We start from the raw sequence: 18,361 nt of genomic DNA, 5'->3' as shown, positions 1-18,361 counted from the left end.
GCCTGAGCAGCCTAGCACAGAGCCACCCGGAGCACGCGCCTGAGCAGCCTAGCACAGAGCCACCCAGAGCACGTGCCTGAGCGACTGAGCACAGAGCCACCTGGAGCACGCGCCTGAGCGACTGAGCACAGAGCCACCAGGAGCCCGGGCCTGAGCGACCAAGCACAGAGCCACCCAGAGCATGCACCTGAGCGAACGAGCACAGAGCCACCCGGAGCACGGGCCTGAGCGACCAAGCACAGAGCCACCCGGAGCACGCGCCTGAGCGACTGAGCACAGAGCCACCCAGAGCACGCACCTGAGCAACTGAGCACAGAGCCACCCAGAGCGCGGGCCTGAGGGACCAAGCACAGAGCCACCAGGAGCACGGGCCTGAGCGACTGAGCACAGAGCCACCCAGAGCACGCGCCTGAGCGACCGAGCACAGAGCCACCCAGAGCGCGGGCCTGAGCGACCGAGCTCAGAGCCACCCAGAGCACGCGCCTGAGCAGCCTAGCTCAGAGCCACCCAGAGGATGCGCCTGAGCAACTTAGCGCAGAGCCACTCAGAGCATCTGTTTCAAGGAGGTCATATGTTTTAAAGTCAGACTTGAAGGGAAAGCAGTTTTTATAGAGGCATCTAATGAACAATTTACTTATTTATTCAATAATCTTTGATGTTCAGAATAGTGTCTGGGTGGAAAGGGAGAAGAGACTCTCTAGCAAAGAAATTTAAAAATCTAGCAGAGGTGAAATAGTGGCAAGTTAACTAAAAACAAACCAAAAACTAAACCCCCCTCCCCCCAAACAAAAAAACCAACACCTTCATTCTATTCCTTGAATAGGAGACTCCTGGAAATGAAGGGGTTGTGAGTGGTAAAATTAGCTTACCTTCAGGAATTTAATCATCTTCTTCACTACTCCTGCTGCTTGGGCCTCCTCGATGATTCTCAGAGAGGAAGAAAGGGTCCTGCTCAGAACACCAGCAGCTCTCTGAGTAAAGCAGAAAAAGGATGACTAAATGTCCTTTTCAGAAATGCTGACAACCTTTAAAACTTAACAAGGAGTTTGGTGAGGCAAAGGAAATCATTAGTACTGGAAGAAATTATTCATGCTGATTTTTTAAAAAATGGCCAAGTAATAAATTGAAAGCACTATTCTTTAAAACTGTCAAAGGGCTATAAATACTGCGTCTTGGCACTCAACAGTCCCTAATAGCTCTATACAGAACCGACAAGTCCAATTCGGGGAAAGAAAGTCTTCTGAGATTCCTCCCTGAGCTCTGATTATCAGCAGGGCACTGGTTAGATGTTCAACTTCCTGGATTGATCTGCGATTTTTTTTTTTTTTTTGCTGTCATGTATCTTTCTTTTTTTGAATTTCTGTCTTTTTGTTCTACTTTCTGAGAAATCGCATTAACTTTATTCCCCAGTTCTAATTCCTTTTTATTTTTTTAAATTTCAGATTAATATAAGGGTATACGCATTAGGTTACCTTGTTTGCATTTGATAGGTGAAGTCCAAGTGGCATTTGAGACCTTCACCCAGGAGGTGGGCCATATACCCCTGTATTAAATCTAAAAGGTGAGAGCTCAGCCCACCCCTTCCCCCTTCTTGAGTTTAAATGCGCTTTTCTCTCTCATGGGCGTGTAGTTGTTCATCTCTTTTGTTTTTTTAGTACCAAGCCGGTACGGTTTTATGCATATAACTATCTCCAGTCTTTTTCAGCATACGAATGATAGTCATTATTTTTTCCTTCTGTTTTCTATATTGTCTCTATTTCTTTGGGTTTTTTTAAATTAACATGTATGGCTTTCCTTGAGCTGCTCAATCACATTTAAGAAAAAAAGTGATAAAAATATATTTGGGAGTGCTGTATTTGTGGGGAGTGGCTCACCCAAATACTAGAAAGAAAAATCTCTTCTCCAGTTTTTCAATTCTTTAGAGAAAACAACGCTCTGGTTTCATGCCTGAGGAATAGATGCCTACCAGCCAAACACAAGTCCAGCGCCCCACTTCTGCTATCTGTTGTACCTGGTGTTTTGAAATCTTGATCCTCTCCCGGGTATTGTAAAGCAACTCTGCTATCACCCAGCTGTGTTCCCCTCATGAAGGTTTCCTCAGCCCTGACTCACTAATTACACCTCTTGCAGCTGTTCTCCATCTTCTAGAAATTGGCTAAAATTATTTATCCACTGGTAACCTCCAGCCTGTTCACTGTGTCGGTGTGTCTCTACTTTTTTTTCCTCCAAAGCCTTTAATCTCATTTTAATGAGGTCTCCAGAGGAAGGGATAAACCTGTGTATTACCATATTATCAATCTTGTTTCTCTAATCCTCCTAAAGATTCTAGACTTTTGCTATAGCTGACACTATAGATCCCTTTTCAGATAGATTCCTGTGCTGAAGCTGTTTTCCTGTTTAGCAAGCTGAGAAGCCCTCAGCTGTGCAGCACACACAGAGTCCTGGGAAAATCTGGCTGTAGAGATCGTTTGAAGGTTTAGCCAGGGTAGAGTACAGACCAGCTTTTAGGTCTAGACCATGGAGAAAAGCTCTAAGTGCCCAAGAACAGCGTTGCTTACCACTTTGGGGTCCTGGCCCTCTTTTGAGGATCTGACGAAAGCAAGGACACCCCTCTCATGGAAACACAAACACACCCAGAATTGTTTACCCAACTGCCGAGGATCCAGTAATACATTCATGGAGTCCAGATTGAAAACCTTTGCCCTGGCTCAGCGCCTGTGGCTCAAGTGGCTAAGGTGCCAGCCACATACACCTAAGGTGGCGGGTTTGAATCCAGCCCGGACCCGCCAAACAACAATGATGGCTGCAACCAAAAAATAGCCAGGCATTGTAGCGGGTGCCTGTAGTCCCAGCTACTTGGGAGGCTGAGGCAGGGGACTCGCTTGAGCCCAGGAGTTAGAGGTTTCTGTGAGCTGTGAAGCCACAGCACGCTACCCAAGGGGATAGCTTGAGGCTCTGTCTCAAAAAAAAAAAAAAGAAAGAAAACCTTTGCCCTGTAATGTCTGAATTGACTCTGGGGAAGTTATGAGAGTGCTAGCCCCAAACAGGGTATGTTGGAGCTACTTTTTAAAACACTGTCCCTAGCCAGTCCCTAGTGTGCAATCTTGGAGGTCCTGGTTTCCCAGATGTGACCCTGGTTGTTTCTCCCTGAAAAATACAGGGAGGAATACAGGGCTGATTGCTGATGTGAGTGAGGAATACAACCTAAGATGATGGCAAACAGCCTCCTGAATCACACGAGTGTTCTCCTGATGCACCGTGCTAACCACAGGCTTGCCTGTTTTCTTATCCAAATGCCAAAAACAGAATTAAGAAAGCCATTCCAGCAAATATCTAAAAACGGGGCTAAAACCATTATGCATAAACAACCTCTAAGATCACTGGCTTTTGTGACTGTGGAAAAAAGGGATTATAAATAAACTGGACACTTGATCTGTCCAATTTGCACAGGATACCTTGAAATAGGAAAAATCAGGTAGATTACATTGCCTAAGCTAGTGAAATTCCAGACCATAAAGAAAAGGGATCCTTAGGTTGCGTTCCTAGATTCTAGGGGCTCCACAGATGGACCTCTTGTACTGTGGGAGGTCACCAAATCCTTGAAACTGGGCAGGAGTTGGTATCTGTGCGCCTGTGAGCATCGTTCTGAGTGGTATGTTCACACCATAACTCGGAGAGTCAGCAGATTCTCAAAAACTGGCAACTTCAAAAAGATTAAGACCCACTGATGTTAAAACAAAACCAAAGAGCAATGGAAGCTGTTCCTGGATTTGCCCGGGAGGAACCTACCGTCAGGAGTCCTCCATCCCGGCTGTGCAGGAGAAACATGCACCTTCTGCTCGCCACCAGAGCCCAGTCCTACAGTGCGAGGCGAGGGGAGAATTTCCCGACATTCTGAGTCCCTATGGAAGTCCTTCCGAGCACCACTCCCTCCTCTCCACCCACCACACCCTGTCCAGATCTCCCTCCAACACCTGTCATTGCTCTGACTTCCTTCCCTGTCTGTCTCCCCTAAGTCCAGGGCGAGACCTTGACAGCAGGGCCACATCTAATTTGACTCTGTGAACATAGCAGCCAGCACTCGGCTCAGCACACCCTGGACAGTTTTCTGAATGAATACCTGACCAAGTGACTCATCTGCCCCTCAGCAGAGCAGAAGGACACAGCGCCCCACCCCACCCCAACTGTCTTTGTTGAGTCCATGTGCTTCTTGTCTCTGTAAACATGAGAACATTCTACCCAACTGAGCATGTCCAGGTTGCCCAGGGCTGCAGGAAGGGAGACCAGAATGCCGAACCTCAGAGAAAAAGGGGGCCTGCAGACACAAGTTCATCATGAGTCCCAGGAGGCTGTAGATGACCTCTCTGAACAGGTCCATATCCTCTTCACACCTGGCCTTGGGAAACAAAGCAAGGTGATCAGTAATGCCCTGCTGCTCTTCATGCTCCTGTCTTCCCTGGAAAAAAAGTCCTGGGGTCCCCTCCACACTCCCTACACTGCCAGTGTCATGAGCCTAAGCGATGGCAGCAGATCAGAGAACAGGTCCATGAGTGTCAGTCTAGGAGACTTGGGAGAAATCTCTGGTACCTCTAACATGGGACTGTGGCTTGGCCTGGCCCCGAGTTTAAAATGCAGAGTGAGCTGCTGAAATGGGTGACTAAGTCACTTCCACTAGAAAATCCTTCCAATCTCCTCTGGATGAATGAGACTTGATCTGGAAGGTTTTTAAAAGCCAGCAGGCCATAAAACCCATGGTTACAGAAGGGATAAGCCGCTGGCCCCAGTACCCTTGGAAACAGAAGTTTTGGAAAAGCCAGACTATTAAGAAGCAGCCAACTCCCCCAATAGGAAAAAGGACCAAGTTTGAATAGAAAAGCTAACACACCAGGAGGTCCAGGCAGGCATCCCCGAAGTCTTCACAGGCTGACATGGCTGCTCGGGTGGCAGGCTCAGGGCTGAGGTTTCCCATGACGGCCACACACTGGCAAAGAGCTGACAGGTTGGTTACCTTGGGATCTCTCTTCTAAAAGTGGATCAGGAGAATGTGACTCCTTAGAGAGTAGGCAAGCGATGCTATGGTAAGCTGGAGCCGTGCTCCTCACTCACCAAAAGGCCCGGGAAACAGACAGCTTACTGTCTTGACAGGGTCATCAGTTGGGTCACACTGGCAACAGGATGGAGGCACACAGAGGGGCAGGCCCTGGCAAGTCCCTGTCTCTCTCAGAGCTTCTGCTCCACAACTGTGACATCCTGGGGTGTGGTTATGTGAAGGGGCCCTGAAACTTCTATGGCTCACCAAGGATGGGTCCCAACCAACACATTCTCCAAGGAGGATCCCTTTACTATTCTCTGCCTTCTCAGCTCAAACTGCTGTTCCTCTCCTGCTGACAGAGTGACTTCCATTCAGGGGACACAGTTGCACACGGTCTGATGACAGGACTTAGTGTCGGCAGGGGGACTGATGGAGACTGACAAACTCTCTCCGCCTTCACCTAAGATGCAGCCCACATCCAGCCTTTCTTCCCCTGTGACCAGCCCCATCCACATGCCATCTCCACCTGTCCCGATGGCACTTGTTTTAATAACTGAGAATTGTGTAAATTCCAGCTGTGAATAAATCATTAATCAACCTGAAGCCACAGTTGTTCTGGGCTATAAATTGTGTTTAAACAGCTCTTCTCAGGCTTCTGAGAGTGTCTGTCACAGAGGGTAAAAACGAGGGTTTGCTCACCAGCACGCCTGTGAGTTCAGGGAGAATATCCGGAAGGCTGGCCTGGAACCAGGCTTGGAATCTGTTGAGAAAACAGCTTGGGTTTATTTCTGCGGTGCACAAACTGTTACATAAATACACAGCCATAGCAGAGAGTTACACACTCTGGGCCCCTGTCATTTACAGCACATAGGGACAACTCAGTGTGAACCAAAAAAAGAAAAGGAAAGAAAGTTACTGGGTGTGCAACGTGGCTTTCATTTCTCTAATTCTGGAGAACTGCCTTTGATATTAAACAACATATCTCAGAGAGCAGAGAAAATAGTTGCTGGAGTTTCTAGGCGTCTGCCAAGCTGACTTAGCGCCCGCCCCCACTCCCCTTGCTCTGAGTCTATATGCTGCGCGTGCACCACGCAGATGGCACAAATGCTGCCAGTATGTTTACCCATCACAGACACGAGGAGGGCCCAGACGTGTGCACATCTCCACCTGCCAGAGCAGCCAGTCCACACCTCCGGCCCTGCCAGCTGGCTGGGCTGTCTGTGAGCACAAGTACTTCCCTCATCACACGATCATTAGTTTGTGAGGAATTTAAAAAATAGCTCTGCAAAAAAAAATACCCAACCTTGAAGAATTTTACCCTCATGCTCGGCAGCTAAGACAAAAACAAACAAAATAATATGAAAGGAGGGTGAAAGGAGGTCATTTCTGGTAATGTCACCGGCAACCCAGGAGGGGCTGCCCTGTACTGTTCACTCTCACTTGCTTACACACTCACTCAGCACAGATTGGCCAGGCACTAATTTGGAGAAGCTTCCCAAGACATAGCAGGCTCACTCCTGGTGAGAGGCACTGTTTTAACAATGCTACGGCCCGCAGACCTGGGAGGCCTGCGTCAGCCTCTCCCCAAAGTGGCTAGAATGGGAGAGTGGTGGCCACAGTGCCCTGAAAGCATCAGACTCCTCCTCAGTGAATCTTGTGATGCTCAGTCAGAGCCCTGGCCTGGCCTCCCTATATACTGCACATCTTTACAGATCAGAGGGTTCAACAGAGGTTGAGGAAGAAATGTCAATTTTTGGCAATAAAAAGTTACCTTTTTTCCAGAGCCAAGTCTGTGAGCAGTGCCATGGCGGTATTGGCCCTCTTATCCGAGAAATCAAGAAATGATAGCAGGGCTCCCAACAACCTGCAAAAACCACAGAAACCTCAGAGTGGGCTATTCTGCAAGGGGTAACTCCCCAGCAAGGTGACCTTGCCGGGAAGCCAGGAAGGAATTGGTATCCTGGGAAACAGGTGGAGAGGGTAGCCTCGCCGTGCCCTGCTAGGAAACCCAACTCCTCGCCCACCCAGGGACAGACATTCCCCTACAGGGTCAGCTCCCCCACTTAATGGGAATCCCCAGGGGGTTGAATGCCTTTAACCAAACCCTATTGATTATTAGACAGCAGCTTGGAAGGAGTCTCTGTGCCTCTGCCGTGTGACTCTGGCTCAGGCAAGTTCATTAACTTAGATGACATCTAAATGGCGTGCTTACTAATCTGCTGATGACTGAAGTGGGAGGGCCCCCTAATAAGGTGGGTGATGGAATAAAGATTTAACAAGATTTTGACAGCCTGCTGAATATATTAGATGAAATTTAATAGGGTTTAAACTCGAAGTCCTCCACTTAGAGCTGGAAATTCTGTGTAAGTAACAGAATTGGAAAATCTGATTTACGACTGGTTTGTATGAAGAAGATTTAAGGGGTTTTGGATAATTACAAATATAATATGAGCAAACTTATTGGTGCAGACACCCGAAAGCTAATGGACTTACTGGCACTGGGAGAAGGGAAGTAATTTGTTCGTGCAGCAGACTCGTACTGAGTGTCTACATGCTAAGAACTGTGCTCAGTACCAAGCCCCGGTCTACGGTGGCACACGTGTAAGTAAATATCGAAGATAAACTATGACAGGTGATAAATCAGAGGCAGATAGCGGGCCGCAGTGCCTACCTGGTTGTGGGTGTGGGGGATAGAGGATAAGAAGCCTTGAGTAGGGCTGACATTCCAGCATCCCTTAAAAGCACAGTGTTAGCCATTCATTCATTCAATTAATAATGCTACACGAGCACTGACGGTACCAGTCACGGGAAAGGTTCTGGGGCCACATGGATGAAATGAGGTAATGTCCTCATTGGAATATGACTTGCTTAGATGTCAGGGAGGTCCTGGTTCCTGTGCCTCTCTCTGTCTCTGAGTGGGAGGAGGCTCTAGGAGGATGGATTTTACCAAAGTCCCCACTTGTGTCCTAGACACGAGATTTCTCAGTAGTTGGAGAACTAATCTTACAAGCAATGGAATCATTTCAGTATTTTAAGTAGGAAGTGCATTTCAGAAAACTCGCTTTGGCATTACGGTGGGGGCTGCACTGGGTGGGCAGCACAGGAGACGGGTCTCCAACAGGGGGAGCTGCAGCTGTCCAGACAACCTGGATGAGGGGCCACATAGTGGAGCTGCAGTAAGAGGTGCAGTCTAAGAGAGGAATCTAGAAGAAATGACTAGAGATGGGTGAGGGGAACCAGAAGGGAAGGGTCCAGGAGATGCTAGGGAGGAAGCCTGTGGGAAGGACCAGGGGAGGGAGTGAGCCAGGCGGCTTCCAGGATCCCAGCTCAGCAACTACAAGGGTGGAGACGCCATCCATGATGACAGGACATCAAGGCAGAGGGACTGGTTTTGAAGTTCTGCATTTTGATTTATTATGTGATGATGCCTGTGGATGTCAAGATGGAGATGTCCAGTGGCAGAAGGGTGTTTTCATCTAGCTCTCGAGAGAGGGGGGCACAGACTCTCTGTCTCTTGACGAATGCCAGGGAAGAGAAGAGGAACAAGAGTAGGGTCCTGGGGTCCCTGCCTTGTAAGGGAGACAGCATAGGGGGGCTTGTTAAGGAAACCAAGGAAAAAAGCCAGGAGGTAGGAGGAAGGTCAGGAAGGATGAAGCTCTGCCAGGCACAGACAGTTCAAGAAGGACAGTGATGGACAGGACCAGTCGCCACAGGCAGCAAGCGGGAGACGGAGCAGAGCCCGCAGGACTGCCTGTGGGGGAGTGTGGACTCCAGACACCTGCCTCCACGTACTGGATCTATTTAGCAGTGTGTTTTAGGGATGCTCCGGAAGCCAAACCACCCCAGGAACGATTGAGGGAACCAGGAGGAAAAGAGGGGGAGGGGATGCCTTCAGGATTGTGTGGAATGGTATGGCAGTTTGTGTTCAGTGTAAACAGATAATTTATACCGATGAGGAGAACTATCCCAGAATGGAATGAACTGCGCTGGGAGGTGAGATCCACATCCCCTCACTAGCTGGCGAAAGACCCCAGTCTATTATGGCTTTTAGCGTCCGCTGCAAATCAAATGAAGACAAAAATAAAGAAAACGCTGAGCATCCCCCAGAGGCACCACCGCAGAGCGCACTAGGAGAGCCTGAGGCCGCCTGTGTCCTGGGGCTGGGCTGGATCACACCTAGATCATTTCTAAGGTCGGGGGAACTCCAGGCTTCTCCAAGTCCCCAACTTCCTGGGGGGCGCGTTCCAGCATTCCTGCTTTCAGAAACTGGTTTTACATTTAGTTTAGACCTAAACTAATCAATTAAATCTGTCTTCTTTGGTTTTAAAAATGAACGGTAGTGAACCTGAGTAGCCCAGATGAGACAACAGTTTAAGATCATCTCGGTTTTGTTCTAGGAGACCTGAGCAACCAGGCTCCCTCACCATGTGACAAGACGCACATCCTAAATGGACCGCAACCTAGAGGACAGTGTGGCCCTTTCTACGTGTTTTGATCCCTCCTCTATGCGGTCAAATTTTCTGTTCTGCTTACAGCAGCTGTCCCTGTAGGTGGACTACAGGTCAGAAAAAGCTCTCATGTAACAATAAATACACTGTCACTTCTGTTTAAGTGATACCAGGGGCTTTCTTTTCTTTTCTTTTCTTTTTTTGGCCGGGGCCAGGTTTGAACCCACCATCTCCGGTATATGGGGCGCACCCTACTCCTCTGAGCCACAGGTGCTGCCCCAGGGGCTTTCTTTTCCAATGTGGCGGACACTGTTTGTGGCTAACTCTGCAGATACTCCGCACTCTCTTATTCTGCACAGCCCAGAAGCTGGGGCCATTTTTCCTGCCAGAATTGGACCAATAACAATTCTGTTCACAAAGAAATAAGCAGTAGCTTTTCTGAATAAAAGGGACAAATCCAGCTGGTATTAACCTTTTTAAAAGAGGCATGTGAAGCTTGGCGTTGCGGCAAGGGGGAAGGTGTGACCACGAGGGAAAGGTCAAGGCCAGGACAGAGACTTTGACCTTGAGGTATTAAAGCCACTGCACCAACAGTTGCTATTTTTAGTCTTAATGTGAGGAAAACAAGATAGGCTCTATTTGGCCTAAGCTCCTTTTGCTCAAGTATCCTGTACAGTGCAGCAGAAAAAAATTTTTAACTGACATGGATGCATCGCCCCCTTTGAGTGTCAACATAAGCTGTAACTGCAGACACGGTCCTGGAGTCCATCAACACTAAGTCACTTTCCGGGGTCACATGAGCAGAAAGAGACATGTGAAGGATTTGAGCTCAGGACTGCTTGACTCCAGAAAGCCAGCACTTTGTACAAAGTGATGCTGGCCCCTGGCTGGTTCCTGCCAGCACGCGTTCATCCCTGCCACCTCTGCTATGAGGAAACACATTTTGGGAGGAGTGTGGCATATGTGTCTGTGTGACAGTGGTGGACTGAGTGCAGCCCTGTCCTGCTCCTGACCACCTCACTCCCTCGCAGAGAAGCCCACTCCTTCCAGTGTAACTAGAGAGAGGCATTACCGAGGCCAGTGGGCACACAGGCTGTCGGCCGCAGCCCCTGTCTGCAGAGAGCAGGCAGGAGGACTGCACCAGGGGATCGCAGTCGCCACTCTCAAAGGCACCGTGGAAATTCACCTTGAAACTCAAGTAATTCAAAGATAGCTTGCGTGGGGAAAGCTTATGATAGTTATAGCTACATTTACTCAAAAAGACAAAACCAAATTAAAAAACAACATGAAGGAGGTATTGAGGAAATGACTGCAGAGTTATCTGAAATGTAAAATGTACTTGTGGAGAATTCCAACCACCTGCCTGTGTGGGCTGAGTCCGGGGGCTGCCAGGGACGTTGGTGGGTTGGCAGGAAGAGAGCCCTGGCCAGGGCCGGTTAGCCACCCTGTCCTCAGCACACAGGGGGCCTCCTCAGCAATGGGGCGGTGCAGAGGGCTCGGCTGGGTCCAGGACGGGTCTGACAGGGCAGCAGACTGAGACCACAGGGTAGGAGCCAGGCCCCAGGAAGGGGACCTGGGAGCCCGCTGGGTGAGCTTTCCTTGGCTCCTTGCTGCAGATTTTCCTGCCACATCTGGGAAACAGGGCAATGATGTTCACCTTGCCTACTTTGTAGGATGAGGGCAGATAAAACAAGATAACAGTGAAAAAAAATCAGAAGGCTGACTCCTGCTTTCAGATGATGGATGCAACATCCACAGAGCAGGCTATGATAACTGCCGCTATTTCTATTAGGTTGAACCCCATGAAATGGCTCACATGCAACATTTGTGCTCTAAAATGTGGCAATTTCACATATTCAGACTGATAATCTGAAGGTAAATCAATTGAAAAAGTAATGAAATAAAAATAAATAATAAAACAAGGAAACAAAATAATAAATAAAAATGAATAAACTATGAAGCAACAGGCAGAATCACTGTGGTTGGGTCATCTTTTTAGGAAGACCCATTGGAAGAGAGGCATAGTCTATTCCTACAGCCTTAAGCTTCCGAAAGACTTCTATGTAACAGCATCTGAGAAGCTTTATTGTGTTCTACCTTGTCTGAGAAAGAGTTTTAAGACATGCAGAATGAGACAGGCATGAAAGAAGAGAAGGCAGGCCCGGGACAGGTAGGGCAGGACTAGGGCCGAGAGGGCAGGAGCAAGCTAGCATCTGCAGGATGGGCTCCAGGCCTGGCCATGGAAGGGCTGCCACATTCCCCCTACAGTGGTTGTAGGGCAGAAACCAGCCAGCTGCCCACGAGCAATGAGGCTGTCCATGATAGCGACTGTAGACAGGAGACTGTGCTAGAGGTCCTCATGAAGGAGTGCTCCTGTCAAAGGCTCCTCTGTCACTGATTCTTCATCAACTCACACCAAAGACAAGGAGGGGGGATACAGGCAAGGCTGAACTTGTCAGGTGATCCCCTGCCATGCCACAAGGAAGAGGGCCTTACCCAGTCAGGTCAAGGTGGCCAATGATCAGGCTCCGTCCATCCTCGGTCTGGGCCAGCTGTAGCAGCAGGGCCAGGCTCTGTTGCTCGATGGCTGGGACTCTGCAGGCCAAGAGGGCAGGCAGCAGCCTAGCCCTGTCAGGGTGCGTCACAAGCACACGCTGGTTTTCCTCTGCAACACACAGGCGTCATGTGCTCTGCTATGCAATTAAACCAGTTCTGTCTCCTTTACATTCCAATGAGAAACCCAAGTCTTGCCAAGTCATGTGAGAGGAAGGATAACGACATTTAACACACTGACTGCCACACTAGAAAAAAAGCTTTTCCTTGGGGCCACAGTGTTTTACTAGGTCAAGAGAGATGTGACTTATATATGATTCATGAGGTCCTGGCTCAAAACTAGCATAAGTTAAATGCAACTCACATAGCACTGAGTGTGTTAAGACTCTGGAACCAGACTGCTGGGTATGAATGAACCGGAGAGTTGACCTTAGCCAATTATTAACTCCAATCCACCTCATCAGGATCAATTTCCTCGAAAGTAATATGAGGATGACAACCTCTCTCTAGAGAGATGTTATGAGGATTAAATGCTAATGCATGATCATGCTGGACAGGGTCCAGCACATACAAATCAGCTAGGTCATTGTTACTGTCAAAAGGCTTCTTGGGGGTGGCGCCTGTGGCTCAAAAGAGTAGGGCACTGGCCCTGTATGCTGGAGGTGGCGGGTTCAAACCCAGCCCTGGCCAAAAAAAAAAGTAAGCCTTTTAATAGCTGGGTGTTATGGCAAGTGCCTGTAGTCTCAGCTACTCTGGAGGCTGAGGCAAGAGAATTACCTAAGCCCAGGAGTTGGAGGTTGCTGTGAGCTGTGTGACGCTGCCCACGGCACTCTATCGAGCGTGATAAAGTGAGACTCTGTCTCTAAAAAAAAAAAAGGCTACTTGTTATGTGGCATCTGGAAATGTGAGCAAAGGGAAAGAAATCTGCTTAATTGTGGAATATCTTTTTTCTTTTCTTTTTTTTTTTTTTTTTTTTTGAGATAGTCTCACTATGTCACCCTTGGTAGAGTGCCCTGGTGTCACAACTCACAGCAACTTCAAACTCTTGGGCTTAAGTGATTCTCTTGCCTCAGCCTCCCAAGTAGCTGGGACTACAGGTGCCCACCACAATGCCCAGCTATTTTTGTTGTTGCAGTTGTCATTGTTGTTTACCTGGCCTGCGCCAGATTTAAACCTACCAGCTTCGATGTATGTGGCTGGCGCCATAACCACCGTGCTATGGGCATCAAGCCAATTGTGGAATACCTTTAGACCATCAGTCTTTATAGAATGGCAGAGTAACCCTGAGTTCTTTTCAAGAAACCAGGATATCACATGACAGCATGAACTAAAAAGCATGCCCTCCTTGCTAGACTGCCCGCTGTTTCCAGTGTGGTGGCCATGGATTTGCCTCTCGCCTTTGTTTGCTGACCATGCACATCAATTTCCGTGAGAGCAGGCATGATAGAGGCTACAGCAGGAGGCTAAGCTGTGACACAGAGCAGAGCGGACTGGATCTCACGATGGGCCCATCACCTGGGGCTCTCTGCCCTGGGCTTTTGCCCCTTCTGTGCTAACTACCCTTTTGCACACAGCCCACATTTGTCAAGTACAAGACACACCACGGCTCTTTTAGCTCTAACAGAGCCGGGGTAACAGGACTGCAGGATCTGATGCGTAACCCACATATCAAACCATGTTTGCACTGTGAGCATCATATCTCAGTCTTACACTTCACCTGTGATTACTCCTTTCCGTGTGAGACAAGATCAACTGATTTCTGAAATGGAAAGGTTTTTGTTGATTTGTCAAGTTTGTGTGTGTGTGTGCTTATTATAGTGGAAAAGCAGCTTGAAATAAATTTAAAAGCACAGAAGTAACATAAAGCTGAAAACAAAAGGTCCCTTCTCTAGTACCCTCTCCAGGTAAGCCCATTTCCCAAAGCAGTTATTGTCCAAACCTTGTGTAAATAATAACAATATTATACATTCCACCCTGTAATTGGTTTCTTCCCCACTAAATAATAAATCATCGACATATCTCCGTGTCCTTCCTTCTAAGTATTCCATTGCCCTTTTAAAAAACTGCTTTGTATTTATTGAGTTAGATATATCAAGATTTAATTGATCTGAGATACAGAATTTTCACCACAGGTTGTGTCGGACAATATTTTTCTGATGTCAAAAGAAAAGGTAACTTCAAGGTTCAGAGAAACCAAACTAGATGGTTGTTATGACGGAGTCACACTGAGTACACATGCTGTTACCAAGATGTCCTTCCTCATCCTCCTGGAGGGAAATCTACAGAAACACTGCCTCAGCCAGTGCAGGATCATCTACAGAGTAGCAAGGTACCGGGTTGAAGATATTACTCTGGGCATAATTCCCTTTAATTCTCTTCAGGAAACAGGCCTCCTGATTTTCTAGTTTTTTTTTTTTTAATTGTTTGGGATTCATTGAGGGTACAAAGAATTAGATTACACTGATTGCATTTGTTAGAAAAAGTTCCTCTTATAATTGTGTCCCACCCCCAAGAGGTAACCTCCCATCCCCCCCCCTTCCCTTTCCTCCCCTCCCCTCCCTCTCATTCCCTTACCCCCATTTTATTAGCTCATCTACTGCCTTCCTATTAGAATAGAGTTGAGTGCACTGGATTCTTGCTTCTTCATTCTTGTGATGCTTTACTAGGAAGAATGTGTTTCAACTCCATCCAGGTCAATACAAAAGATGTAAAGTCTCCATTAGTGGCTGAATAGTATTCCATGGTATACATATACCAGCTTGTTAATTCATTTCTGGGTTGGTGGGCATTTAGGCTGTTTCCATATTTCTGCAATTGTAAACTGAGCTGCAATAAACAGGCTAGTGCAAATGTCCTTATAATAAAAGAATTTTTTTTCTTCTGGGTAGATGCCTAGTGACAGGATTGCAGGATCAAATGGGAGGTCTAATTTCAGTTCTTTGAGGATTCTCCACACTTCTTCTGAAAAGGTTATAGTTGTTTGCAGTCTCATCAGCAATGTAAAAGTGTTCCCTTCTCTCCGCATCCACACCAGTATCTGCAGCTTTGCGAGTTTGTGATGTGGGCCATTCTCACTGGGGTTCAGTGATATCTCAGGGTGGTTTTGATTTGCCTTTCTCTGATGATTAGAGATAACGAGCATTTCTTCATATTTTTGTTAGCCACTTGTCTGTCTTCTTTAGAGAAGGTTCTATTCATGTCTCTTGCCCAGTGATATATGGGATTGTTCGGTCATTTTTTGTTGATTGAGTTCTCTATAGATTCTAGTCATCAAGCTTTTGTCCGATTCATAATATGCAAATATCTTTTCTCATTCTCAAGGTTGTCTCTTTGCTTTGGTTGTTGTGTCCTTAGCTGTACAGAAGCTTTTCAGTTTAATTAAGTCCCATTTATTTTTGTTGTTGTCACAAATGCCATAGAAATCTTCATAGAATCTTCAAGTGTTTCCCCCCACACTTTCTTCAAGGATTTTTATTGTTTCATGCCTCAGATTTAAACCTCTTGTCTACCTTGAATCAATTTTAGCAAGTGGTGAGAGGTGTAGGTCCAGTTGCAGTCTTTTACATGTGGTTATCCACTTCTCCCAACATCATTTATTGAATAGGGTTTCTCTTCCCCAGTGTATGCTCTTGTCTGGTTCATCAAAGATCATGTGGCTATAAGATGTTAGTTTCACCTCATGGTTTTCTATTCAGTTCCAAATGTCTATGTCTCTATTTGGGCCGCTACCATGATGCTGTCATCACTACGGCCTTGTAGTATAGCCAAAAGTCTGATAGGAGGATACTTCTGAGTTTGCTTTTATTACTAAGAATTGCCTTGGCTATAAGGGGTTTCTTCTGATTCCATACAAAATGAAGAATTATTTTTTCCAAATCTTGAGAGTTGTGATGATTGTATTTTAATGGAGATTTAATTGAATCTGGAGATTGCTTTGGTTAGTATAGACATTTTCATAATGCTGATTTTTCCCAGCCATGAGCATGGTATGTTTTTCCATTTGTTAATATGCTCTGCTACTTCTTTTCTTAGGGTTTCATAATTTTCTTTTTAGAGGTCCTTCACCTCTTTTGTTAGGTATATTCCCAGGTATTTAATTTTTTTTTTAAAGTACTTTGAAGGGAATTGTGTCTTTGATTAGCTTCTCATCTTGGCTGTTATTGGTATATACAAAGGCTACTGATTTGTGGATATTGATTTTCTATCCAGAGACAATGCTATATTTTTTGATCACTTCTAGGAGTCTTGAGGTTCAGTCTTTGGAATTCTCTAAGTATAAGATCATATCATCAGCAAAGAGAGAGTGTTTAACCTCCTCTACCCCCAGTTGGATGCCCTTCATTTCCTTTTCTTGCCTGAATGCATTGGCTAGAACTTCCAGCACTATGTTGAATAGTAGTGGCGATAGAGGACAACCTTGTCTGGTTCTGGTTCTAAGTGGAAAAGCTTTTAGTTTTACTCCATTCAGTATAATATTAACTGTGGGTTGTCACAGATGGCTTTGATCAGATTCAGAAAAGTGCCACCTATGCCTAAATTCTTAAGTGTCCTAATTAGAAAAGAATGCTGGATTTTATCAAATGTTTTTTGTGCATCTATTGAGAGGATCATATGGTTTTTGGTTTTGCTTCTGTTGATATGGTGAATTACATTTATGAACTTGCATATGTTAGACCAGTCTTGCATCCCTGGGATGAAACCTACTTGATTGTGATGTATGACTTTTTAAATGATAAGCTATAATTTAGTGGCTAGAATTTTGTTGAGAATTTTTGCATCAATATTCATTAGCGAAATTGGTCTGCAATTCTCCTTTTTAGTTGGGTCTTTTCCTGGTTTTGGTATCAGAGTGGTATTTGCTTTGCAGAACATGTTGGAGATTTTTTTCTTCTCACTTTTTTGGAGTAATTTCTGCAGTATAGGTATAAGCTCTTCTTTGAAAGTTTAATAGAATTCTGGTGTGAAGCCATCTGGACCAGGGCATTTATTGGCTGGGAGATTTTTTTATTGTTTCTTTAATCTCTGTTTAAGAGACCCATTTCTTCTTGATTAAGTCTAGGGAGAGGGTGTGATTCCAGGTATTAATCCAGTCCCTCCACATTGTCAAATTTCTAGGCGTAAGAGTTTCTCAGAGATGAGAGTACTCAGAAATGATCTCTTGTATCTCTGTGACATCTGTTGCTATTTTCTGTTTATCATTTCTGATTGAGGTTATTGGAGATTTTACTTTTCTATTTCTAGTTAATCTGTACAGAGATTTATCGATTTTATTTTTTCCGAAAAAACCAACTTTTTGGTTTAATTTTCTGAATGATTCTTTTGTTTTTAATTTCATTAATCTCTGATTTAATTTTGGTTATTTCTTTTCTTCTGTTGGGTTTGGGATTAGATTGTTCTTCTTTTTCCAATTCCATAAGATGGTTCATGAGTTTCTTGATGCGCTTTCTTTCTGTTTTTCTTTTTCTTTCTTTCCCTCCCTTTTCTTCTCTTTCTTTCTTTCCTTTTTTTTTTTTTTGACAGAGCCTCACTCTGTTGCCCTCTGTAGAATGCCATGGCATCACAGCTCACAGTAACCTCAAACTCTTGGGCTTAAGCAATTTTCTTGCCTCAGCCTCCCAAGTAGCTGAGACTACAGGTGCCTGCCACAACACTTGGCTATTTTTTGTTGCAGTTATTATTGTCTTTAGCTGGCCCAGGCCTGGTTTGAACCCGCCAGCCTCAGTTTATGTAGCTGGCACTGTAACCTCTGTGCTACCAGCGCTGAGCCTTTGTTTTTCCAGTGTAGGCATGTAAATGCAATAAATTTCCCTTTTAGGTTTTGGTAACTTGTGTCTTCATTGTTGTTATGTTTAAGGAATTTAACAATTGCTTCTTTTTATCTCTTCCTGAATTCAACTATCATTTAGTATAAAGTTAATTTCCAAGCCTTTGTATGGGGATGAATGTTTTTGTTGGAGTTGAGTTCCACCTTTATTGCCTTGTGGTCTGAGAAGATACAAGGTATAATTTCTATTAATTCTGCTGAGGTTTGATTTGCATCCTAGGATGTGGTCAATTTTGGGCTGATGAGAAAAACTTACATTCTTTAGCTTTGGGATAGTGTGTTTTGTATATGTCTATTAATCCCATTTTTTCTAGGGTTACACTTTCTGTTTAGAAGATACGTCCAGTTCTGTCAGAGGTGTGTTAAAGTCCCCAGCTATTATGGTGTTACAAGACATCATATTGCTCAGACTCATCAAGGTCTGTTTCATAAATCTGGGAGCATTTAAGTTCACTGCATAAATATTTAAAATTGAAATGTCTTCTTGTTGTATTGTTCCTTTCA

The 18,361-nt window shown here is 45.7% G+C and overlaps 1 protein-coding gene across 1 annotated transcript in view; it reads right to left on the bottom strand.

Moving 5' to 3' along the window:
• Positions 1 to 18,361, bottom strand: part of TTC12 (tetratricopeptide repeat domain 12) — a 56,567-nt gene that overhangs the window by 7,753 nt on the left and 30,453 nt on the right. Inside the window, exons 13-19 of the mRNA XM_023516057.1 lie at positions 11,977 to 12,145; positions 6,804 to 6,896; positions 5,732 to 5,792; positions 4,886 to 5,023; positions 4,298 to 4,396; positions 3,790 to 3,858; positions 870 to 971 (exon numbers count right to left, since the gene is read on the bottom strand). Of these exons, the coding sequence (XP_023371825.1) occupies positions 870 to 971; positions 3,790 to 3,858; positions 4,298 to 4,396; positions 4,886 to 5,023; positions 5,732 to 5,792; positions 6,804 to 6,896; positions 11,977 to 12,145 (731 nt within the window). The remainder of the gene's footprint in view (positions 1 to 869; positions 972 to 3,789; positions 3,859 to 4,297; positions 4,397 to 4,885; positions 5,024 to 5,731; positions 5,793 to 6,803; positions 6,897 to 11,976; positions 12,146 to 18,361) is intronic.

The sequence above is a fragment of the Otolemur garnettii genome, unplaced genomic scaffold (genome assembly GCF_000181295.1).
Source record: "Otolemur garnettii isolate 467f Iridium unplaced genomic scaffold, OtoGar3 scaffold00086, whole genome shotgun sequence".
In the NCBI taxonomy this organism is placed as follows: domain Eukaryota; kingdom Metazoa; phylum Chordata; class Mammalia; order Primates; family Galagidae; genus Otolemur; species Otolemur garnettii.
Note: the sequence above shows the minus strand (reverse complement) of the source record. Positions and strands in the feature narration are given on the sequence as shown.